The sequence below is a fragment of the Rissa tridactyla genome, chromosome 1 (assembly GCF_028500815.1).
Source record: "Rissa tridactyla isolate bRisTri1 chromosome 1, bRisTri1.patW.cur.20221130, whole genome shotgun sequence".
NCBI lineage: Eukaryota > Metazoa > Chordata > Aves > Charadriiformes > Laridae > Rissa > Rissa tridactyla.
In genome coordinates, this window is record NC_071466.1 from 162883912 (window position 1) to 162908105 (window position 24194).

Genomic DNA, 24194 nt, shown 5'->3' on the forward strand with positions numbered 1-24194 from the left:
TGGGAAGTGGGTTCTCGTCTCCCTGTCTTTCAGCTCCAGCCTTCCCATCCTCCATGGGACCAGGTGCCTCCCCATAGAGATCCCTCGGCGCGTGAGGACCGCTCGGATCAGGGAAGTCTGGCACTTCTCCCAACAGCCAAAAACAACCCACAGAGAAGCCACCCGAGGAAAAGGAAGCCCAAGTCAATGATTAGGCCGTTGCCACAATTCCCCTCACAGCTTAAAATTCATTTAATGCTTGAGAAAATAAATTCTGTTATAATAATAAAAATCAGACTTCTACCATCAAGTGTGGATAGAATCCGATTCCCTCCTGGCCGACAAGGCTCCTGGAAAAAACAAGCAAAAAAACCAAAAAAACACAAACAAACAAAAAAAAACCCCACCAACCCCCCCACAATCCCCTGCCCTCAGAAAAAAAGGAGAGCAAAGTTAAAATTTATATGGCTAGAAACCATAATATTTGAAAATTTAAAAAAAAAAAAAAAAGCAGAAGATATCCAAGAAGAAGAAGGAAAAAAAAAAAAAAAAACGGAAAAAAAAAAGAAAGAGAAACCAAAGCCAGGAGCAGAGAGTCAGGAGAGGCAGCTGGGGTAGGCAGTGGGGGCTGCGGTAGGGCCGGGGTGGCATGGGGGGGGGCAGCGGAGGTGTTCCCGCACGGCTCCCACGTCGTCAGCTTCTCGGAGGCGCTCGCTCACGCTGGGGGACGCAGGCGGCCCTCTCGGAAACGGCTCACGCCAGCACGGGGGCACAGCTCGACTCCTCGTCGTTGGCAAAAAGAAATTCTGTTGGGGTTTTTTTGTTTGTTTTTTTGTCTTTTTTTTTTTTTAGTTTTTTGTTTGTTTTTTTGGGTTTTTTGTTTTTTAAAAGAAAAAAATACAGTGAAGACACTAGAAACAGGGGGGGAGGGAAAAAAAAAAAGAAAAAGGAAAGAGGACATTAGAAGAAAAGGCTATTCCCAACAATTCCAATGACAACTGGAGCGTAACAAATCAAATCATCCCTTTCTTCTACACTCCTGCCACCCCTCAGAGTTACCTTGTCCAGCTACTGTTGTTTCCTCTGCAAGAGGCACTCGCTAGCTGTGCAAAGTCTCGCACACTTGATTACATGCGCAGCACTCGCCTCCCCAACACTATCACACTGCCAGAAAAGCATTCATTAGGAACTAAGGAAACAGCTCCCCAGCCCAACACCTTCTCTACCTTCCCTACCCTCCTGCAGAAATGGGAGCCACCTTCACGCCCAAGATAATCCATCCCCCCAAGGCTTTGGCAGCCAACCTTACTCTTCCCTCTGAAGCCAAAAACTATCTCAAAGTAAAGCGAAGGGAAAGGAAACGTACCAATCCCCCTCACCAAGATCAAAGCTTTAACCTAGTCCCTAATGCCAGCAATTCTCTCCTTGGGGGATCCCAGGCACAGAGGATAGGCTCACCTAAGCAAACACTGGTCCAGTGGCAATTGCTCCTCACTTCCCAAGGTGATCAAATGGCACACTTGTCTACAAAATAAGAGGAATAATAAGTAAGGGATAGAAAGGAAGAAAAAAAGGCATGAAGGACACCAAAACAGAACGGCTGCATGTTTCTCTCAGGATACCCTCCCTCCCAAGAGTTTACTGTTCCACTTCTCCAAATCACTGCGGTCTGGAAGATGATGAAGGCTTACTAGGAGCAAAGAAAAGCTAAGATGACAGTACTGAGTATGGCTTCCAGAAAATAGGTAACTGGAGAGCCAAGGCATAACCTGGTATCACTCCCCTCACCACACAGTAGAAGCTCACGTCAGCTCCAGCAGATCAGGTAAAAACTGCTGTGGGGCCCTTAGTCCTTCTGGGACACCCAGGCCAAGGCCATGAACTTGGCAGCAGAGACTCACCTGTGATGCTGAAATCCGTGACACTTCTTGCCGCCCTGTGAGGTCAGATGAGGAGACATTGGCAGGAGCTCCTCGGTGTAACCTCATGCTGACCTTCCGCTCCCTGTCCACTCTTGAGATTGCTCTGGGGGACGTGTTTCCTGTCGGGGCAGAGAAATGCAAGAGTATCAGTGAATAGTTTTGGTTTCCAGCCAACGACAGGGGTGGCACCCTCCCCCAGCTCTCCCACCCTACTCACCGGACTGTTGGATTCGGGAGGTGGGGGTGGAGGCCATGGGCTCGGTGACATTGCGAAGACGGTTGGCAGTGGCTCCAGCAGGCGGGCCGGGGGGCAGCGCTCGTGTGGCTGAACCCCGGAGTTGCCCCATCCTCTCTTCTCGCTCGTGCTCTCGCCGCTCCCGATCCATATCCTCGGGGTTCCGGGCTGCTCCCTGAGGAAAAGAGAAATCCCCATGCCATGCATGGCAGTCAGGCAGGAGAGACAGCAGCAGCCCCAGACAGAAAACACACAGTGCTCCATCACACCAAGAAAGCGAAGCTCCATCCCCAAAACACGTTCTCCCTCCACAATTTTCCACTCCATGAAAGAGAATGAGGCCCTCTCTGGGTGAAGAAACGGGGACGAAAGCATATAGTGGATATTGCAATCCACATCTGTGTCCCACCTCCAAACATAGCTCTCTCCTGAAAAAATTGTCTCTACCTACCTACAGCTATAGATCTATCGACACACATGCTCCATCAGACACATTCACTAATACAACAGCAGCTATACTTCCCGGTTAGTACCACCAAATAACTCTGCGTCTTTTCACTCCTCCTGGTCCCCTTTCTCAAGTTGCTCACCAGGGTAAGCACAAATGGGGGAGGGAATTTGGAAACTGCCTGCCATCTCCATGGTATGAATCAACCCCTGCCCCTCCAGCCCTTTCCCCCCCCACACACACACTCACAAATTTAAGCATGTTCCAGTCAAAGACGTAGTCGTAGGAGAAGCCTTGGCGGTGGAAGAGGTTGCGGAAGAGTTGCCGCAGATATGAGTAGTCTGGTTTATCATCAAACCTCAGTGAGCGGCAGAAGTTGAGGTATGTCGAGAACTCAGCTGGAGAAAGCAGAAAACAGCTGGCTGTTGAACACCATCCCAACCCCCTGGGTCCCACCACAGAGCCACTGTAGCATTTCATCAGCAGTGTGCTGGACCAGGGCGGACACAGAGCTGCGTAATGAAAACAGAGCCTGCTGGTTGCAGTGCCTTGGCCACCGATAAGATCCCATCCCTATTTAAAAACAGGGAATGCTCACGCATCTCTCTCTTCTGGCTGTTTCTTCAAGCAAGAGGTAGCAAGTCACAGAGCCTGCTGGAGGCAAGTAGGAATGCAGCCCTAAAAAACAGGCTGAGGTGAGCTTTGGGAAGCCAGGCCTACATGGTGTGAAGATGAGCAAGGCAGTTCAGAGCAGCGGCACAAACAAGATGGGATGTGAATTCTGAAAGGCTAGTTCTGCTCAGCTCAGACCAGACCAGAAGTCCTCCTAGTCCAGTAGCCTGTCTTGAGCAGTGGTCAGAAGTAGACAGCTCCAGAAGAGAAAGACCAGGGCAAGCATGTCCGACACTTACATTGACATTATCCCAGTTCCCACCTATTTTCAGCTTAGGGAACTTCCTGATCTGGAGGTACTTTCTAATTATTTAATAACCCTCAGCAGAACTCTCTTCCTTGTATCTATCCGATCTCTCCTTGGACTACCATAAGTTTTAAGAATCCACATCATCTTCCGGGAAGGAGTTCCACACATCTGCTACTGGCTGTGTGAAGAACCACATCATTTTGTTCTGAAGCTGGCGGGAACCAGTTTTGTTTCTCTTCCAGTACAAAAGCTGGGGACACCAAATAATCAACTCCCATCCAAACTTCTGGAGGCACAGCGAGAGTGTAGACTTCTATCACCACTCTAATCACCTCTTTTCCAGGTTCTAGCCCACTCACTTGTTGCTTGTATAGAAATCACCTCACCTCTGATCACCCTTCTGGCCCTTTCCTGGACATTCTTCCTGTTCTACTGCATCCTTTCTGAAATAATGGGATGGACCAGAGCTGCACACTGCATGCAAGGAACGAGTGGGCTATGGCTTTATGCACACTGGTTGTACTTTTTGCTTTCCTAGTAATCCCTAACACCTGATGCACTTTCCTCAGCAGCCATAAAGCACAAAGTTGATGGTTTCACACAAATATCTATTGTAACTGCAACAGCTCATTGGCAAGTGGCACTGGTCAGTTCAGAGCCTACTATCCTGCATGTGACATGAGGATCAAGCCTTCCGCTCTCCCATCACATAGTTACTCCACATTTACCTACAAAGAACTGCATTTGCCACTTCATTGCCTGGTTATTTCTGGAATTCATTACAGTTGACCCTCATCTTCATTACGCATAACAACTCAGGATCATCAGCACACCTTCTCACCTCACTGCCCAGCCCCTTTCCAGGCTGTTTCTGAGGTCCTCAAGATCCCTCTCAGCACCCTCATGCCCTCACTAACACAAAGCTCAACTCTCCATAAAAACCATCTTTCCGACTTCTGAACCAGAGCTGTACCACCACTGGTCTATTAACCTTCTCATCACTGGTGTCAGCACCCCATTCTGGTCTGGGGGTACTGGGCTTAACTTAAGTTCCCTCAGGACTTAAGACTCCATGGGGTTTCAGCAGGAGAGCAAGCCATGCACCAGACAAGACAGCTATAAAGATCAGAGCACTTACAAGGGTACCCTTTGCAGAGCACCTCAATGGGCGTTGACATCTTTTTCTCGCTGATCCTCTCGTACTTTTGGCGCTTGGTGGCAGCCTTGAGGCCCTGCCACGGCAGCGAGCCCAGGTTGAAATACATGAGCACGTAGCCCAGGCTCTCCAGGTCATCACGGCGACTTTGTTCTGTGGGAGGAAGTTACACAGGGGCAAGAAGTGAACAACAACGAAAACTGCTTTGGTAATCACACAGCTTTGGAGGTGAACATGGAACAAAAGAAAAAAACCCCCTCTCTTCTTTGGTAGATTTCTATAGATAGACAAACTTGTAGAAGACATTCCAGTACAAATTCCTGCGGGGATGTTCATACTGCCAGAGTTAAAGCACTCCTCTCCCCATACAGCCCAACCCACTTCATAAATGAATAATTACTCTGACTACCTCCTCACTTGGACAAGCCTTAATTCACACAAGAATTCAACAGCTCAAGAAGTGCTGCAGCAACACTGCCTACTTTCCCAGTCCCAGAGGAAGGGCACCTACACTTCTCCACCCAGAATGATACTTTACCCTGGGGATTAGTCATGGCAGAGGTAGGCAGGGAAAGACAAAGTTAAGAGAGGTAAGCCCAGCACAACCATTTTAAACACATCTTCTAATTAACCTCCTGAAATTCTTTACACAGGGAAGAAACGAGGAACTAGCGACCCGTTCTTGTGGTTAATGACTTTGTTGATAGTTTAGAGACGCCTAACATGTAACAGTGTGCAAAGATCTTTCTGAACTGGTGGCACTTTTCAAGCCGTGGAAGAAAGAGGCATGAATTGAGAGGTATACTTAGAACAAAAGGTTCCCCTCCAAATGGGGAATGACTGTGTAACTGGCATCACTACTAACTCTACTTCAGAGTAAGGGCTGCCCTTAATATGCCGTTGTAAGGGCCTACTTTAAGATGCTTATTTATGAAACAAAAAAAATTGTTTCCCAAACAAAAACATTCTACATTGAACTTGTTCTCTGGAACGGCCATGCTATTTTAAGTTGCAAGTTAGCTCAAGACGGAGTTGATGCAGAATCTCAGCAACTGAAAATGTTGACTGGTTAACTTGCGAAACTCCTCCCAGCTCCTCCAACACACAAATTCATCTACAAATTTTGCCAAGAAGCTCTTGTCCCTGTTCCCCACCCAAATAAACTAAACGCTATGAAAAAAGTACTTTACACAGATAACAGAGAGGCAAAATATGGCTTGAGGGAGAGCACAGGGGTAGAAGAAAGACTAAAGAGATTAATTTATTAGATTCATTTACTACTACAGCACGTTTTGCTGGATTCAGTGCCATGTCCTAGAAGATGCTGCAGATTACGTATTGGTCTGTGGGTTAATTCTCACTATCAGTTACATGCTACCACCTGCCCCATCCAAAGGCCGGTAGATTATTACAGCTTACTCTGCTAGCTGGACTGAATCCTGTCGAAGGAATAGCTGTAGCAGGTCACAGATCTAGATGTCCAGATGTACCGATGCAAGCTGTGGGTCATCATGGGCCTCTTTCCTCCTGCATGCCTCTCACGACCTCCTAGTGTTTTTGAGGACTAGGAGGCTTGGCAAATTAAAAATATTAAGGGGAAAAAAAGGCACGGTGGTTGCAGAAGAAAAGGAAGGTGTCAGCACTCCATAACTGAGTGGAGGAGAGACCTTTTGGTTCAAAGCACGTGAAATGCCATAAAAATGCCATGTTCCAAGACAGGAGTAGAGGAGAAAGCAGACATGCAGATCCCCGAAGTGTCCTTCTTGGAGGCTGCAGAAATAACAGCATTTTTTGACCTAACTTACTGCCTCACGCTGCCCACTTTAAAGGGGATAATACTTCCTAATCTTATCAGGCTGCTGCCAAAGATAACTACAGGACTGTCTGGGGGATGCTTAGATGCTATGAAGGTAGAAGGGAAAAGAATCCCCCAATTTTGCATTTAGCCCAAGGCTGGGACACGTGTACTCTCAGAGGGCTGCAATTACACAGCACGCATACAAAATAAATAAAACTAAGCAATATTTGATAGTGACCTACATCCTGAGACAGGAGGCCTGTGGAAATAGGAGTCAGAAGAATGCACATCCAGGGCCTGAAAGCACAAGTGACAAAGGTAACCTCAATCCTGCAATTTGCCAGCCCTCAACTTATCTGTGCTGAAGCTTTAAAGCCTGTAACTGGGTTCCCTGTCTGGAGCATGGGAGTGCCCCTCAGAGGAGTAGGGAAAGACAGGGCGGGAACCAGAGAAACCTACCGAACAGACAAATCAGCCTTTTGGAAATAAATCAGGATCTTGCCTCCAAAATCGTGCTTGAGCTCCACACTGCTTAAAGTAGGCTGGACCACACATCACTATTTGCATGGAGCACAGCAGCTTGGAGCACAGCCACCGACCCCATCCAGAACAAGAGGAGATGTTCTGCGAACATATGCTTAGGCACAGTCCTAGTGATTTTGGGAAGGCCAGAATTAAAAGACTTGAGTTTAGGGAGACTGAAGTCAGCAGGGGATGCTACATTCCTTACTGGAGGCGAGGAGAGGGGTTACAAAAATCTGTAATTGTAGCCCACTTAAACAATTTCAGTGAGATTCAAATCCACGAGGAGCTTGAAGCAGAACATACTGGGTCACACCTGTCAAGCTACCTGAAAACACTGTAGCCATCTTTCACCTCTGACCCTGACTAAAATATCCTGAATGAATCATCCTTGGAAGATGGTGAAGAACTACAGCTCCTACCTCCCATTTCTTTGTTTCATCTTCAGTTACTATTACATGTCTCCAAGCTATCTCCAAATTTATTACTTTTTTTAGCCTGGCCTCATATGCCAACAGCCACAGGATACTAGGTAACATTAGACAGCAAAAGTGGAGTAATTAATTAGTTAGAAAAAAAAGTTCACCTCTACACACCAAAAGAACGTTATTTAACATCACCACTTTCCACTTTTAGAAGCTTGACAATCATTGACTAACTCTCACAGCGTGCCTGCAACGCAGGCAGAAGATCTCACTTTACAGTTTGAGAAGAGAAAGAGAAACACAAGTGACGTCAATGCGTGCCCAGAGCAGGTCAGTCCAGAAGCACGAATACAGTCATGACCTGTGACACCACATCACACTTCCTCTCTCCGTTTTATTTCAGCTTCTCAGCTCTCCTACAAGAGATGAGGGACTGCTACTTTTATTATAAGACACTCATCCTTTCCTCCCACCCTCCCAAAACCCTTTCCAACATGAAACACAAGGTAGCAACCCAGCACGACCCCTCAAACCCAACCCAGCCTGCAAGCAATCTGTTACCAGTTCCTTCCTACTCCCAGGGAGGCTCCCAGCCAGCCCGCACCCTCACTCCCTCCCCAAAGCAGGGTCCTCAGAAGGAGCTGAGTCAGGGGTGAGTAGCAGGACGGTGAGTTACCTGGGGAAGACATGCTTGGGCAAATACAGGAGACCGAGGACTGGTTGCCTTGGATGCAAGGTTTCGTGACAAAACTTGTTTGCGGTGTAAAGTGCGTCCTGGTCCCCCAAGACAGCGCTTCCCCTCACCCCGATCCTATTCAAAGCGATGCTGTTCCCATGCAGGACTCCCGAGAAATCAGCTGTCTTCACTGGGGCAAGCAGTCTTAACCAAGCAACATTTTCCTGACTATATACTCAGATCTGATTTTGCACATGCTGGGACTACATTTCCCTTTCTCCCCGCACTGCATGGCAACAGACTTTTAAAACACACAAAAATCTGGAATGGGTGACAGAGGGTAGGATGGGCAGAAGAACTTTATGCTCTGCACAGCCTACGCTGATGCCATCTAGGACAGACATTTGGGGAAGAACTGCCCCCAGCCTCCTGTTTTCCAGACAGAGCCCACCAGGCTTCTTCCAAGACTGTCTCCTGGGCACCCCGGGCATCTATTTCAGACTTTACAAGCTCCAGAGGGTGCAAGGGACTCTCATCCCCAGAGCATGTGAAAATTGACTGGAATGCGTGAACCAAAAGCCTGCACAGTCCAATGACTCCCTCAACAGCAAGCCTCCAGCTGTGGAAACCCTCCCAGATCTTGCCTCCTACTTTCCCCGCCCTCCCCCCCCCACACACCCAGTCACTGGGAAAAGAATGTGTTTCCTCCAGACATTGGAATGCCCAACCCTTAGCTTGCACATTCAAATAAAGGCATTTATTCATTTGCTATTCCTGTCACACGAATACCCTGGCACCTGGTTCTTTCCCTCTCCCTAAACCACATTAATGTAACATTAAGACAGAGAATTTAGTCTCTGGAAAGTCAAAAAATTCAGAGTGACGGTTCCCATGGCAATGCTGCTAACTCACAAATGTGTCCGTCATACACCCTGTGGCAAGGTCTTGAGAAACAGGAACTCCAGCTGCAACCCTGACACCCCCATCCCCTTTCCTCCAGGCAAGCCATGTAACCTTTATGCCATTCAGGGAAACCATCTGCAACGTGGAGATAGTACACCGGAGACCTGTTGCGCAGAGTAACTCACACCCCGACTTTCCTGAAGCAAAGGGCACGAAGAGAGTGATGGCTGCGCATGAACAGAGCGACCGATGGCCTATGCAGTTTGCCCTCGGATTAGTGCTCAGACGTTGTTTGTTCATCCTGATACACAAACCAAGCACCAGTAGTAAAGGGCTAAGTTGGGGTGGGATGAATAACAAAGTCCTTCAAAAAGAAAAAACAACCCCACAACCAGACATTTAGCCTCTCGTGATCAGTTCAGACAGAGCAGGCACACACAAAAGTATCAACAGACACAGTAGTGAGAATTATTTTATGCATGTCCCCTTGTGACAGTTACCATGGCTGTGGAAATCCTGACCGAGAATTCGATGGAGAGTCAGTTATATATAAGCAAGTCAAGCCAAAATACAGAAGACCAACTTGGAAAACCCTACAAGAACTATTTTTACTACATGGAAGAGGTCAGGAGATCACAGCCCACTCTCAACACACCCCATTTCGATATAAATAACGCATTTTCAGTCTACAGTTATACAGTATTAAGCAAGGAAGACAATGGGAAACTGCTTTATTTTCTGCAGGTCAAGTCTTGACTTCAGATTTTTGAGAAACCATCTGCAAGAAGGGAGAATGGGAAGCTTTCCCTAGGAAGAATGAGGACACAAAATCCTGTGGAAGCTGTTAGTTTTAAAGGTTTGAGTTCCCTGCTCTGATTTCCAAATTCCCAGCTTACACATTTCAGTAGAAAGTCTCCCAGAGATAAAAACTGAGCTGCGAGCACAGCAGCTACCTTCCTGGGTTGACAGCCAGGGCAACTTCAATGTTTCTGCTCTTTGGATTTGCCAATCAGTACCAGAACCAAGTCAGCCTGCTCAGAACAGAGTCCACGGTAACTATGAAAGCCTCACACTGCGGACAGACAAAGTTTACCCAAAGTTTAGCAGGGGAAAGAGATAACACAACAGAGAGAAGTTTCCAGTCAGGGAACGGAAGAAAAACTGCAAGAGATTTTCACCTGCTGTTCCTCACAGCAACCAGGTGTGGCACACCAGGCAGGGATTCATGCCGAAGACGAGAGTTTAGGTGACTTCAGGAGGTTTGAGTGCAGTGGGTACTAACCTGCACAAGGTTTTTACAAAACCTGTCAGGATGGCCATCACCAGTGTAAGACCTGGCTGAACTCTCAGCGCTCTTTCCCAGACTAGTTTTATCCCCACAGTACTAGCCATAGACACTAAGGACAGAGCCCTACCTCCTTAAATATGCTTCAGTCTCTCTCTGGGGCAGTGAGGTTCTCAGACACATGTATTTTCAAGGCCCATGGCAGCCAATCCTCAATCACAAAACCTGGATGTCCAGGCAGTAGGAAGTCTCCCCTTATTTCAGCTTCTTGTACGCTTCCAGCACACGGCTGTCCCCATCCTCAGCGGTGGGTAACAGGAGCATGACCATATTGCAATGGGTCTGTATCCTCCTGCTCTGACAGCTGCAGAACAATCACTGATGAAGGCACTCAGGAGTCAACATGAGAGGTTTTGGTTGCACATATCCCCAAAGGCTCAGTGCCTGAAAACGCCTCCTTTATATATCTAATCAGCCAGCAAAAACTGTGCAAGACAGAGTTAGTAGAAGTAAAGTCAGGGAGGCCACAGCCTTGCTGCTAAATAGGCCCCATTGTATTAAGCAGCGCACAAACACACACTGGTAGACAATTGCTGCCTTCAGGAGCTCAAAGTGCCACAAAAGGCAGGTGAGGTAACACTGGCATAACAGTTACTTGCCCACCATCTCAACACAGGTCAGCAGCACCAGGCACAGAACCCAACCCCCTACTTCTGGGGACACGCGACCTCCCCTGGAAAGCCCCACCAAGGGGCAACAGCAGGCTCACCAATTCCCAGGTGGGTGTTGATAGAAGCATAACGGGCTGTGCCAGTCAAATTCTTGTTTTCCCGGTAAGGGATGTGCTGGTGGGTCCGGGCATCTCGGTACTTCTTGGCCAAACCAAAATCAATGATGTATACTAGGTTGCCTTTTTTGCCGAGGCCCATAAGGAAGTTGTCTGGCTTCACATCCCGGTGGATGAAGTTCTTGGAATGAATGTACTCAATACGGCTGATCTGGAGAGAGGGAATAAATAAACAAATAGTGAGACAAGTGAGAAGGTAACTCACCCTAACTGCATCTGTTAAAAAAAGTACCCTGTCCAGGAGAGTGGCCTGTCAGAGCAGGGAAAGGGACATTTTGCAGAGAATATCACAGATGACAGTCAAGGAAAAAAGACACCCTCTGGAGGCAGAAGGATCTTGAAATGAAGAATGGAGATGGAATTCAACCCTGCACGCCATCCCAGTCCTCCATCTGGGGAAGTCACCGTTAGCACCACAAGGAAGGATGGAAAGCAAGTTCATACAGACTAAAACTTTGAGCTTCAGTATTGACACAAGTCAACTTTAAAACTTAGCCAGGCTGGGAAAGGAGAGAGTCCAGAACAACCAAGGGTCTTAAACCTAGGACATAGGCAATTGAGTCGACATAAACAGTGATGCCAGTCATTCATCACACAGGCAAAAGCTAATGCACCCAATGTTAACACAGGGTGAGCAGCCGGCGTGGAGATCAAGAAAAGCCAGCAGTGCCCAGGTTCCAGGCCCCCAGCTTCATCAAGAAATAGAAACCTGGCAGCCACTTGCTGCTAAATGAAAAAAGCCTGGGATATAGCAGTTCTTGAGCAGAGGGGATAGGAGAGAAGAAAAGAAAAAATAAAGAAAAAAAAAAAAGAGGCATGGAAAAGGAGAGTAGGCACAAATGCTTCAGAGGAAACTCACCATCTGGTCTGCCAGGAGCAGAACTGTCTTGAGACTAAATTTGCGGGAACAGAAGTTGAAGAGATCTTCCAGGCTGGGCCCCAAGAGCTCCATCACCATCACATTGTAGTCCCCCTCTGCTCCACACCACTTAATGGAGGGGATACCCACTGGGGAAAGAGAAAGATTAAGCCCACGGAACAGAGGAAAACTGCTGCATCCCCTGCTGAGAAGATCACATGTAACACCAAATCCTTTCCTTTCTAAGGCCCTCCAGAATAATTTCCTTCTTCAACCACTCCCCCGGCCCCATCCTTTCCTCCCCATCTCACCTCCTCCCTGCATCATCTTGTAGAACTTGCTTTCAATGTGGAGCTGGGGATGCTTGGTTTTGACACATTCCAGTTTGATGGCCACCTCTTCACCAGTCGCAATATTGGCTCCTGCAGGGAAATGAGGGTGAAATAAAGATTGTGCAAGCTTCCGCTGAAGCTAAACAATTTTAACAAGGCCCGTACAGATGGTAAAACCGTAAGATTTGCCCTGAAATTTATCCTGTGTGACAGCAATGAGACTCAGCCACTTCATACAGTTTCCAGCGCTGCCATTTGCAAAGGCAAGCCCAGAGGAAGGCACACGAACAGAAAACCAGCTCTGATCCTGCAGCCAGGCCAGAACAGTAGTCCTACAATGTGTTAACTGCCTCCTTATCTCAAAAAGCACCAGACTTAAGGAGGTCAATCTCTATGTATCAGCAGTACCTAAACCGAGTGGAAGCTTTAGCTGTCCCTGATGATATATATACCTAGCCCCTGAACCCAAGCCAGCCCCCCCAGGCAGTGATATGGAGTACCTCTTCCTGAGCAAAATTACTGGTTACCTTAGGTACATTGTTTCAACAGAGCCAATTAGTTCAGGAGGAGACATTGCTAACATTCCCAGCTACCTCTGGTTTCTCCACAGCCCTGACCTGCTCAATACAGACAATTCCCAAATTTCCAGCTTCTCCCTCTCCTGAGGGCTTTAATAATACCTTTATCTTTTGCCAACACAGAAACATTGGCTATATCCTAATTTAGAAGCATGAAGAAGTAAACCAAATCCGGTACCGAATTAAGCTACTCAGATGCCTTTGTTGAAGGTATTGCTAGATTGAGATGACACAAACCGACCACCCCATGCGCTTCTTTCTGAAAAGAACTGAGCTGCCAGCCACGAAAGCCAGCACTCTGGTCCCAAAGTGCGCTGTCAAAGGAGCAACAGGCTGGTCTTTATCTCATACTAGCCAAGAGGATTCCAGATGTTTCACATCATCCTAAAATGGAAAGGGTGAAGATCTGTACACAGGTCACGGGAATGACACTCAAGACTTGCTTCTCTCTACCCCCCCCCCGCCCCATGCCTGCCTCACACACACACACACAGAGACAAGCCCTTCCTCATATCCGGAACTATTAAAAATTGTACTCAAACACAAATCAGAGAGCAGCTCTGACCACGATCAGCTTATCAACACTGTCATAAAATAACCTACTCCAGAACATGCATGCTAAACATAAGCTGGAGTCAAAGGCGATGTTTTGTAGATATCCCATAGCTAGTTTGGTAGGTCTGGTTAATTCGTGCCTCTCGATCCATGTGATTACTTTCAGAGTCCACAAGGACAGCTGCAGACAGGACTCTCCACCCATCCTTTTTCACACACCACCTCCAGAGCCAAGGACCAAAGAGAAAAAGGAAATGTTCACACAACTGGATCCCTTTTCCCTCTGGATCCTAAGGATATCCATCTCCTGTTGAAGAGTTCTGGCTTGTACACAAAGTTAGCCAAGAGCTGCCTGTTAGCAAAAAGACGTCATCTAGATACTACAGCGCCAGGTCAAGACAGACAAGCTGCTAGGAATTTGTAAGAGAGGAACAAAAATGATTGGGGCCTAGGGGGATTGATTTACTAAGAAAGATTAAAAGAGCTAAATATGTAACATAGACGAGAGATACAACGAAGAAGGGTGGGGAGAAAGAATGGGACATGACAACAGTCTGCAAATATTTGAAGGCTGTAAACACTAAGGAGGGAGAGGAATTATTTAGGGTGCTCCAAGGGAGGGGAAGGAGGAGCAATGGGATGAATTTAATAAGGGATTTTACTCAAGATGTAGGAGAAGGGAAAGGGAAAAAGCCATCCTGAGAGCTAGAGCCATTTGACCAATGGTTACTTTTGGGAAGATGATGGCATTTTCCACTTAAAAACTGCTGGCCAGCAAAACAAGTCTCTACATTCCCTTCACTCCACCACAGGACCCTTCTTACAAGCATCAGGAGTGCAAGAAGGAAAAGACCAGTAAGAACATGGCCCTGAACTAGCATCTACCTTTTAAATTAGCGTTCAATCACTGGCCCTCATTCAGCATGGAAACACCCAGGACATCAAAAAAGATATGAGCGCTTCCTTCTCTTCTCTATTTCCCCTGCCTTTGTGAAGACTTTCCTCCAAATGTTCTGCACCATCTCCCGTGTCTGTTCCCTGGGGGAATTCTTCCCTTTCCTAGTCCATCTGCTGACAAACACACAATGATAAGTCTTGCTAACTTTTGGCAGTGGTAGCATTAGCATTCTGAATGAACCCTACTCCCCGAAGTTGAACAGTGGTAAGATGAATGAGTTCTCGTCTCCACATTACACCGTGTGTTTAGGAAGATGATGATGCATCCATCTACTAGGCTGTCTGCAGGTGGGGAGTGCTATCTGTGAGCATGTAAAGCAGGAAAAAGGAAAGGAGGGGTAAGCATCAAGAAAACTTAGATTCTGCAAGATGTGAATATGCCATTCAAATGATCAACGTGGCTTTCAGCCCCACACTTTCCATAGGCTAAACACAGGTGTTAGGCTCTTAGAAAAAGAAGAAACAACCCTGTGGTCTGGAACAGCAAAAATAAGATGGATCAGACCTAATGAGGAATTAGTCTTCGCTGAGGGGGTCACCAACTGAACACTTTAGGCTCGTCCCCTCCCCAAACCACCCTATGTCTTCAGGATCCTCCCTCTACCATTTCCTGGATAGAGATCTACCCAGACCTAGACCACCTAAAGTGAGGAGGGAATTTAAGGGCAGGAGTCCCTCTGATCCTTTGTTCCACGCTTTAACCACCATCTTTTTTTAAAGATACAGATACAAAAGCAACAGTTCTCTGCTCCCTTTCCCTTTCAGAAAAACGCAGCAGAGCCTTCAGCCACTCGAGAGAGACGTATGTAGGACTGGGGATAATTCCTAACATCCACCCCCAGTCTCGCTCCGCTGTGGGGGCTGCACAAATTCAACTCATTCATCACGAGCTGTTTGAAACGGGGCCCCGGGGACAGAGGATGTCACCGGCTAAACAGGACCTTTTTAAACAGGATCTTTTCGGAGTGGAAGCTTTACTGCAAGTCTGATACAATAAACGCCGCCCTCCCTGCGCATCAGGCAAGCCGACAGGCACGGCCCCCCTGTTCCCTCTCACTAGCTTGCCAGGGGAAGAAAAGGAGGGCTGGGAACAGATGGAAGAAGTCAGATAGGGCGAGAGAGAGTTAACAGGCCAGGAAACAAAGGGAAGGCACTCCCTCCCAGCAAGGGAGGAGCCTGCCACCAGGAACTGTCCCCAGCCAATGCAGGTCCCAGCATGCTTTGTCTGCCCAGCTCCTCTCCACCACCCATGTCCCCTCCAGTGCATCCCAGCCTGGCGATTCCTACCACATCCAGCAACCCTGCCCTGCCTCTCGGCCAACACCTCTGACAAAGCACCTCTCCTGACAGCCCAAAGGTCTCGGCAATTCCTCTGCAAACTGGGTTTTGCTATCCTGAGTGAGCTTTTTTAGAGGCAAATGGGCTAGCCAAGTCCCATGGGCAGCCCGATCTCACCTCCCGCCCTCCCAAGCCGACGTGGGGAGAATATCCCCCAAGACAGGGCATGGAAGCAAGGCATTGTGCTTTAAGCCCCAGCTGAGGATTAACAGGAGTCCATCCTTTGTGTCTGCCCATGTAGAAATTCAAGTTTCCTTCTGAAAGGAAAACCCAAAAACAAATCCCAAAGAGCACAGCACGTAGTAGTACCCACTGGTCACAGAGTGGGTGAAGGTGCTAACATCCTGAAAGAGAGAAGCTGGGGACAAATCCAGCTCAGCCACGCTTGCCTTCAGAGACAGACAAGGCTTGTCTGTCTCTGCACTGTCTCCACACTGTCCTGGTTTGAGGCCCAAACCACGACACACACCATTATCAAGAGGGAGAACTATGAGGTGAATCTGGTGCAGGACAGAAGTCCTTGTGAATGAGTCCCTCTGTCTGCAGAGCAGACCATGAGAGGATAGCGTAAGTACAAGCGTCCTCCAGACGCACCATCAGAGACTACATGCCCGATCCCTCCAGGCTGGGGAGTCACCCAGGCTCCAAGAAGTCTCGCTATCACTGCTTCAAAACACGCTGGCTTGCACCTCAATGAACATCACAAGGGCTTTGATACTGCATTCAAGTAACTTGGCTGAACTCGGCAGTTGGAGGATCCTGCTGTGCTCACCACATCAGGGCGATGGGGCTTCCTCTACCTCTCGTGCTGTTTGGTTACAGGCACTGTGGGCACAACCCCTTCACCAGAGCCTGTTTTCCATGCCCCCTTTGCACAGGTGGATGACCTGTTCCGTGGTGCAGAGGAATACAGTATCAGGCTTCTCCATTCAGTTCCTCCCTTCTTTCTCCACGTGTACTCCAGATGTTTTGCAAGATCCCAACAATTTATACTGTCCTAGAGAGAGTCTGGAAGGCTTCAAGCTCTAGTATAGGTGGAAAATGCTGTGTCTGGGCTATCATCCCTCAATCCCTAGCACCTGGGAATTAAAAGCACTGTCACCTGAGACACTAACTGGCTGGAGGACCACAGAGGAGTGACATACAGGAGTAGGCTGCAGTAAAGGCAGCACATGGTGGAATTGGGATCCCAGATCCATTATTTATCATCTTTGTTCATGCTCTGGATAAAGGTGGCAAAGCCTGTTACTGATGATTCCCACAGGATACTTCATCAAGAGAGGCTGCTAACACCAACCAAGAGAGAATAATAAAGCAAGAGGGAACTGGAGATAAAAGCCAGAGGGAGAAAACAGGTGATATACAAACACAGGGAAAAGTAATCTGAACAAGAGGTATTCAATGAAAGGAACTCAGGAAGGGATGGGAAGATGTTGCAGAACCTAGAAGAGATCTACAATACAGCTGACAGTGCGCTAAGGCCAACTCTGCAACCTGATAGGGTGTTGGTGATGGGGGAAGCCAAGGAGATCCAAAGCAGTCTATGCAGAGGCATCACGTTACAGATCACTCAAGGGTAGCCCTTCACTGCCAGGCACTGGAAATGCCACACCTCGAATGCTGTGTAGGCTCCAAGCTGCTCAGCAGATGGACAAACTGGGAAAAAATGAAGGAGCAGCAAGAGCAAGGAGTGGTAGATGTACTGAGAAGCAAACTACAACTCAACCGAGCAAATTAACAGTCAAGGAGCACATGACGACCATCTGTAAGTACCCAAAGGGTGCAAACACCAAGAAGGGAGAGGACAATCATTCTGCTGGCTTGCAGGGCTACAGCTAAACAGGTAGCGGTGAGAACTAGACGACAGGTAAAGCCACACCAGCTCTCACGGAGTGATCAATCAGGCTACTGGGTAGTCTCACCACTCTGGCCCCACATAGTATGAGCCAATAAAAACATCAGCAGGCAAAGCATCGGGGAACATATCTACACATCAGCATACTGCCTTGGAAGAGCTTCTCCCCAAGTGACCTGCTGCGATAACAGGAAACCCAGCATCTCATGGGCTCTGTCCATTGAGCTCCCAGCTCAGGTCATTCCAGACATTAACTCTAAATCCCATTACAGATCCAACAGATCTAGGCCCCAGGACTTTAACCAGGCCAGCCTCTCTGACCCGTTTTACATCTCTTAGTCTCAGACCTCTCTCACAGGTGACGGACCACCTCTTCCACTACCAATCTTCCCAAAACTTTATTCCGTTTACCCTGAAGGAACAGCCACTTCCACCACCCACACACACCCAAGCTCAAGAAAAGGAAGTAAGAGAGCTGGAGTAGGGTGTATGACAAATATGCTCTGAACAGTCCAAATCTAAATCAGTCTGATCAAACATTGCTGTCTCTCCAATACCTGCGAGGCAAAACTGAGCTCATCCCACTTTCTTTGCCATCAAAAGACCGTCAGCAACCAGCAGTATTCCTTGAAGCTCTTTTTGTCTCCACCACCTCCAACCTTACATGGTGCCCACAAATATCAACAGGCAAGAAAAACAACCCCAGAACAATGACGCAACTGAGAAAAACAATCTTGCATGTGGAAGGACAGAGGCTCACACTCACCTAGGTAAATGTCTCCAAACGAACCACTGCCAATCTTTCTGCCCAGACGGTATTTGTTCCCCACTCGAAGCTCCATGGTTCAGTCGTGCTGAGAAAAGAAGCACAGAAAACGCAGTGTCAGAGCAGAAACAGGAAGTGAATCATGTAAGACTACAGAAGAGACCTCCCCACTTCACCCACAGGCTGGGTACAGTTTTTAATCCTGAAATATTTCACTTACTACATGGCCCCTATCACCGCTCCTGACCTCCTGGATGTCCAGAGGCAGCATGAGCTAGAAATGCTGCCCGAACATGACCCTTTTCAAGTATGTTCTCCATGTTCCCATTATGGGAATGAAGAAGGGTTGAATCTCTTCCCCACCATTTTGTTCAGAGACTGGGGGGGGCAGGACATCCCTCCTAAGAAGATTTCAGTGGGTGATCACTTCACACTACTGTGAAGAGAAATGATACTGCCCCTTGTAACCTACAGTACCTGGCACCTAGACAGTGATAACCACAGGAGGCACCAGACAGGACATGCAAAATAAACCCCATGAGAAGGAGCGCTCTCTGGCCCAGCCTTAGACCAGCACCTTGGTGGCGGTGAAGGACAGGACCCAAGGGCTTTGAGAGACAGACAGACTGCCAGGAGCGACTCCATTGCCCCTAGGCAGGGGCCAGCACAGGGGACAGGGAGGAGGCATCTCGCTGAACTGAACCCTGCAAGGTGCACACTGACTAGGAACGTCATTTGCTTATCTCCACGCACTTCTGCTGATGGGATCACAGCCTCCTTTGGTCTACCTGAGCCTCTCCGCCTCTGCTGCCTACCTAGGTGTGCTGGCTGTTTGTTTTTAGCAGCTCAGGCCTTTCCTCATCCCTTTACCTGAGGTGATTAGCTAACCCTTTGACCTGCTATACCCCATCAACATGCCCAGGCTTAGCCTACTCACCTTCCACAGAAAACCAACTAGGTGGAAGGACCACAGCCACAGAGTTTGCTCTCCCTGCCAACCTCAACTTCTGCTACAAACACCTCAGCCGAACACAGTTCCAGCAGCTCCCCCCTTAACAGCCCCTTTTCCCTCGCCCCTTCCAAGGCCACCAACTTATTCTAGAAACCGCGGCTCTTCCCAAGATAGCCAACGCGGTTCCTTTTAGAGGGATTTGCCACACTCCTAATTTATGCACTGCCACATTATTAGCGTACAAAATGCAGACACAGAGCCTGTTGGGGACAGGAAAGGTGAGGAATGATTCATGTTTTCACAAGTAGGTGAGAGGAACTTTCCCTTGCTAGAGCTCAGTGGGAAGAAAGCATCACTGAAGGAAAGGAGGGAGGAACGGCCTTGTGAGACACAAGCACAAAAAAATATAATCCCAGCTACAGGATTCTGGGCATACTATAAACCCAGAGCTGCTTCTCCTGCCCCAGGAGACGGGATTACAGAAAGAGGAATGGACGGGCTGCGGAGATGTACGGGGAAATAATCCTATCAAAGCATTCAGGGGACATTGTGAACCCTGAAAGCAGAGCTCCAATCACTAGAAACCACACACAAAACACTTAGAGGTGGAGTCCCCTCACCTAGTATTTACTTATGCATGTGGGTTTCTGTGCGTCTAAAGTCTACAAAACCCTGTGGCTATTTCTGACTTTCTTACTACAAGGAATGTAGGCAGAGCCTTGGGAACCGAACCAGGAGGCAGGCGTACCTGGGTGAGGGCGCAGCAAACAGACATGATTTTTATCCGCTGCCTGCTGTTCTGTCTAACCACATTAACATACATCTGACTTGCTTACACTCCTACTCCAATAAGCGATCAAAGGTCCGTGTCCCCGGGAACCCGTCACACCACTGTCAGGGAGACAGGCTCTCAAACTTCCTTCCTTCGTGGCCACGTTCGCCCCAGGCCTGCGGACCCTGAGCACTTCCACTTGGATCCAACTCCCAGCCAGGGTAAGCACAGCCGAGAAAGCCGCAGAGGCCGGGCAACAGGTCTCGGCGAGGTCCCCTCGGCACCAGGGCACAGGGGTTACTGCTCCCGCAACACCACAGTCACAAGCCAAAATTTGGTCCCACCCTTCTGGGACAGGCAGGAGCCAGGTTAAGAAGGGTTTCTCGCACAACCAGGCAGCAGCCCTTCTAGCTGATTAAGCAACAGGCTCCAAAGGGGAATCTGAAAAATGCTCCAGGGCGAGGGGGTGGAAGCGGGGAAGCAGGATAATGGGAGTGAAAAATCATGGGTCTCACACAGCTGTCATTTCGCCTTATCTCCATCCCCCCACAACACACACACAAGTGTGATTGGAAAAACCTGGGTGGAGGACAGCCAGAGAGCAACAGCCTGGATTTACAGTAAGGGGAGCGGGCAGGACACACACATCCCACCCATTCCCCCCTCCCAAACAACTGCTCCAGGAGCTCAAACATCTACCACATTTCCTTCTACTTCACACACACACCCCCACCATCTACAGCTTCCGCTCTTATCATCTGATCTTCAGGCCTACTATTACAAGAAGAAGAAAATTTTACATATAAAATTTATATTATTATATATGAAATTTATATTACTCTCTATATATTGTCCATATGTGTAAAATTTAAAAAGCCGTCCCTCCCTCCCAGCAGGCTTAACCCCCCCTGCCCTACCACCCTCCCTGAGCTCTCCAGCCAAGGCAGCGCTCCCAGGGGCTGCAGGGCAATCATTTAGTTAAACCATTTAGTTTTCCATACGGGATTAACACACATACAACCTCAAAGCGAGTGTGTGCTCTGCAGGAGCGTCTGCATACGTGCATACCCAACATTACACAGACACCTACAATATACTACACGGCCTCAAAAAAAAATAAAAAAAACAAATTACTATCCAGCCGCCAGCGCTGCTTCCCCACACACACCATTTTGCACCAATCCCCTTTTATATAATATAAAATACCCACATACAGGCACAAAGGCCATTATATAAACACACGATAAGAGTTGATCTCGCTCCGCTGTGCCAGCACCGATGGCGACTAAAGATGCGGGGACAATCTTGGGGGGGGGGGTGGACACACGACAGGAGGGCCACCTTGATCCCACCTGCGGGGATCGGGAGCAAGAAGATGCCCTGGCTAGCAAAAGCCACACGCAAAACCAAACCCAGGGCTCCATAATGGAGGCTGCCGAGCCCAGCACCGCTCCAGCTTTCTGGGGAAGTGTGGGGAGCGGGGGCTGCTTTGCCCATAGACCATAAAGGCTTTACATGGCTTTTTGTGTGCGTGTGTGCGAAGGGAATAAAGGAAGAGGCTGGCAAAACAATAATTCGAACCGGTTTAAAAAATGGGAAGGAAGAAAAAAAAAAAAAAAACATAAGAGAAAAAAAATTACATTTTGATTGAAATGCAAAACATCAAACCCCTCCAGACCCTTTCACACTTACAAAAAGGAGAGGATCTAGCGACAAATAAGATGGGGGGGGGGGGGAGGAGGGAGAGAAACCCCACGTACAGAGCATTTGGACTACATTTGAGGAAGAAATAGCCACAACAGGAAAACAAGGGGATGGGGGGGGGGGGGAGGGGGGGGACACACAAAAAATAAAATAATAATAAATATGTCCCTTACACCCCCACCCCCTACAGGCAAAACACTACGCGAAGACAGCCTTACCCGGGCTGTTATTTTTCCGGGTAGGTAACAAAAAGCAGCCACCCCCGGGAACGGCGCTGAACTTCTCCCCGTGTGCGTCGTCCCCCACCCCCCAACCCGGCTCCGGCCGCCGACCCCCGCCCTCACCGCCCCCCCGAAAAGGAAACACCGACACCCCACACACACACACAAAAAAAAAGCAGGACACATCCCCCCGAAACAGGCGATATCGGGGGCTGGGGAAGGGAGGCGGGGAGCATCAGTGAGTTGGGGGGTTAAATCACACTGGGGGGGGGGGGGGCATGGACCCCCGCAGCCCCCCACGGAGAACGGCGCGGCAGCCCCCTTCCCGCTCGCCTCGGCCCCGCCGGCAGGGCCCGGACAGGGGGACAAGGGGAAGAAGATGGGGGAGCCCCCCCCCCCACCAAAATCCGCCGCCGGATGGGGCGACCCCCTCCCCGCGCCCCCACAAAGGGGCTTTTGTCCCCCGCTGTCCCCCCCCCCGGTTCACCCCCCACCCCCCTCCGGCCCGTCGCATCGCGCCCTGCCCTCCCCTCCCCCGCCCCCTCCCCCTCCCTCCGCGCACACAAAGAGCCGGAGGGGCCGCCTTTCCCCCGGGGTTTGCGCCCCAAGATGGAGGCGGGCGCCCCCCATACCCACCCTGGCGGGAAGGGGGCCGTGTGGGGCTGCTGCTCCGCCGGCTGTCAGGGGGCCCGGCGGCCGCGGCGGGAAGGATGACGGAGGATTGGGGAGGGCTGGTGGCGGCCGTGCCCGGCGCGTCCCTCCTCCTCCTTCGGCTCGGCTCAGCGCGGCGCGGCGCTGCCTGCCGCCTCCCGCCCGCTCGCCGTCCCCTCCAGCCGGCGTGTGCTCGGCACAGCCCGGCGCTCACCCAGTTTCCATTGAGCCCCGGAGCCAAACCCACTGATGTCACCCAACGCAGCCCCAGCCCTCCTCCTCCTCCTCCTCCTTCGCCCGACGTTAAAGGCGCAACCACCCGCCGCCGTTCCCGCCGCCCGCCCGGCGTCCCCCCTCAGCCCCGGACAGGGGGTGGCCCACTCCCCCTTCCCCACACACACAGAGGGTGGGTTTTGGGGGGACGTTTCCCCTCAGCGGCCCCCGGGGTCCCCGCTGAAGGTTTTTCCTTTTTCGGGGGAGGGGGAGTGGGGCAACAGCCCACCCGTGGCACCCCACAGCAGCGGGGGGCAGCAGTGGGGCAGCCCCAATATGGCGCCGTTGCATGGTACCGCTTGGGGATCCTCATCTCCTGGTCCCACTGGGGGATCCTCACACAAGCGCGCTGGGTCCCACCGCGATGGTGGCGGATGCCAAGGGGGCATGCCCAGCCAGGAAGGCCCGCGAGGTGTCAGAGCTGCCCCAATCCCACAGAGAGGGTCAGGGCTCCTTGGCTCATGCCCCTCAGGAGCTGGGGGCCACCCCTTGGGTGACACACCAGCAAACCCGCACAAATGTCAGCACACACACCGAAACCCTAACATGGAGGGACAGCAGCCCACGGGTGCCTACCAGCAGATAGGGGCGAAGCTGGGGGTACCCCCGGGGTGTTTGGGGGCCAGGTGGCCACCATGTGCCACAGCAAGCCCCAGAGCAGCTCAGGAAGAGCCAGCTGAGTCGGGGGGTGGGAGGCAGCCAGGGTGTATCAGACCCACATAGGGGTGCAGGAGTGGAGCCCAGGCTGGGGAAGGGTTTGGGGGCTCCCAGGAGGTGGGAGGTTGGGGCTGGATGGGGCAAAGGAGGAGCGAGGTGCCATGGGGAGCTCCAGGAGCAGGAATGTGGGGGGAGGCTGGAGGCCAGCATAGGGTGAGTGGGAAGGGGACAGTGGTGGGTACCATGGAGCAAAAGCCAGGCACTGCTGAGCTTCACAGGCATCGGGATGCCTCGTTAGGGAGGAGCTGCTTGGGCGCAGTCATCCCAAAGTCAAGAACTGCCCGTTCCTGCAGTCAGGAAAAGGTGGAGGAGATAAGTGTGATGGGGGAAAACCCAAGAGCCACCATACCAGGCCACCCCCTGGGTGCATCAAGGCCAGGACCTCCATGTCAACTTCCAAACACACAACATAAGCACGAGCTGTTGGCACCAAGAGGCCCAAGTTGCAACCCCGCTGGCACTGTGCGGCGCAGAAAGCAGTCGTTGCTTCAAGCCATACCAAGATGGTGGTCCACAATGCTCTGAATCCCGCTGCCTCCCTCCTGC

General features: G+C 50.0%; 1 protein-coding gene across 1 annotated transcript; it reads right to left on the minus strand.

Annotated features, from left to right (window-relative positions):
- Positions 1 to 1437: 1437 nt before the first annotated feature.
- On the minus strand, positions 1438 to 22886 carry CSNK1E (casein kinase 1 epsilon). The gene is made up of 10 exons (XM_054185118.1): positions 22644 to 22886; positions 18359 to 18446; positions 12289 to 12399; positions 11978 to 12126; positions 11041 to 11269; positions 4645 to 4815; positions 2834 to 2982; positions 2119 to 2311; positions 1881 to 2020; positions 1438 to 1503 (listed from the first exon to the last, which is right to left on the minus strand). Exons 2-10 carry the CDS (start codon positions 18432 to 18434, stop codon positions 1471 to 1473), a joined length of 1251 nt encoding a protein of 416 aa, XP_054041093.1. The 5' UTR covers positions 18435 to 18446; positions 22644 to 22886; the 3' UTR covers positions 1438 to 1470.
- Between the last annotated feature and the right edge of the window lie 1308 nt (positions 22887 to 24194).

Coding starts and splice junctions, on each gene's coding strand:
- CSNK1E (XM_054185118.1), bottom strand. CDS start 18,434: ATGGAGCTTCGAGTGGGGAACAAATACCGTCTGGGCAGAAAGATTGGC. Junction 12,127..12,288: donor CAAGATGATGCAGGGAGGAG/GTGAGATGGGGA, acceptor CTCTTTCCCCAG/TGGGTATCCCCTCCATTAAG. Junction 2,312..2,833: donor ACTGGAACATGCTTAAATTT/GTGAGTGTGTGT, acceptor TCTTTTCCTCAG/GGAGCAGCCCGGAACCCCGA.